Here is a 441-nt window from a genome sequence, read left to right on the forward strand (position 1 = left end):
GGAACCGGTGCTGGTTCCGCAGCCTCCGAAGCTTCATTCGCCGAAAGGGACGATGCGAAAGCCGCCACCAACTCCGACGGAAACGCTGTTCCAGTTCCCAGACGGGTATGGTTTCCGCGGGCCGAGGGACAACTTTGGGACCCTACGATCCCACCAGGGTGACGCGTATCGACGCAACGATGGGTTCGCGACCACCCGCAGCGTGAAGAAGGTTTATCTCTGAGAAACGAGCGAGGAGGGAGGTGGCCGTCACCGGAGCTTAGGACGGCCAGCGCGCAATCGGCACAACGCGACCACAGCGGCCAGGAGTAGTCGCGCTGTGACGTCTGGGGGACAGTCGAATCGCGAACTCGCGGGCCCGAGGGCGCTTGAATCGCCTTCGCCACCCTCGAGCGTCTCGTCTAGTTCCCCGTCTCCTCCCTCCTCGTCACCCTCGCCGAC

The 441-nt window shown here is 63.9% G+C and overlaps 1 protein-coding gene across 1 annotated transcript in view; it reads left to right on the top strand.

The window, feature by feature from the left end:
• LOC100743870 (semaphorin-1A-like) overlaps window positions 1-435 on the top strand; it is a 118,652-nt gene extending 118,217 nt beyond the window's left edge. The window contains 1 exon segment of the mRNA XM_003492032.3: window positions 1-435. This exon segment is cut by the window's left edge and continues 69 nt beyond it. Within this exon segment, the coding sequence (XP_003492080.1) occupies window positions 1-223 (223 nt within the window). The 3' untranslated portion in view covers window positions 224-435.
• Window positions 436-441: the final 6 nt, after the last annotated feature.

Source organism: Bombus impatiens, unplaced genomic scaffold, assembly GCF_000188095.3.
Source record: "Bombus impatiens unplaced genomic scaffold, BIMP_2.2 scf_0647, whole genome shotgun sequence".
Taxonomy (NCBI): domain Eukaryota; kingdom Metazoa; phylum Arthropoda; class Insecta; order Hymenoptera; family Apidae; genus Bombus; species Bombus impatiens.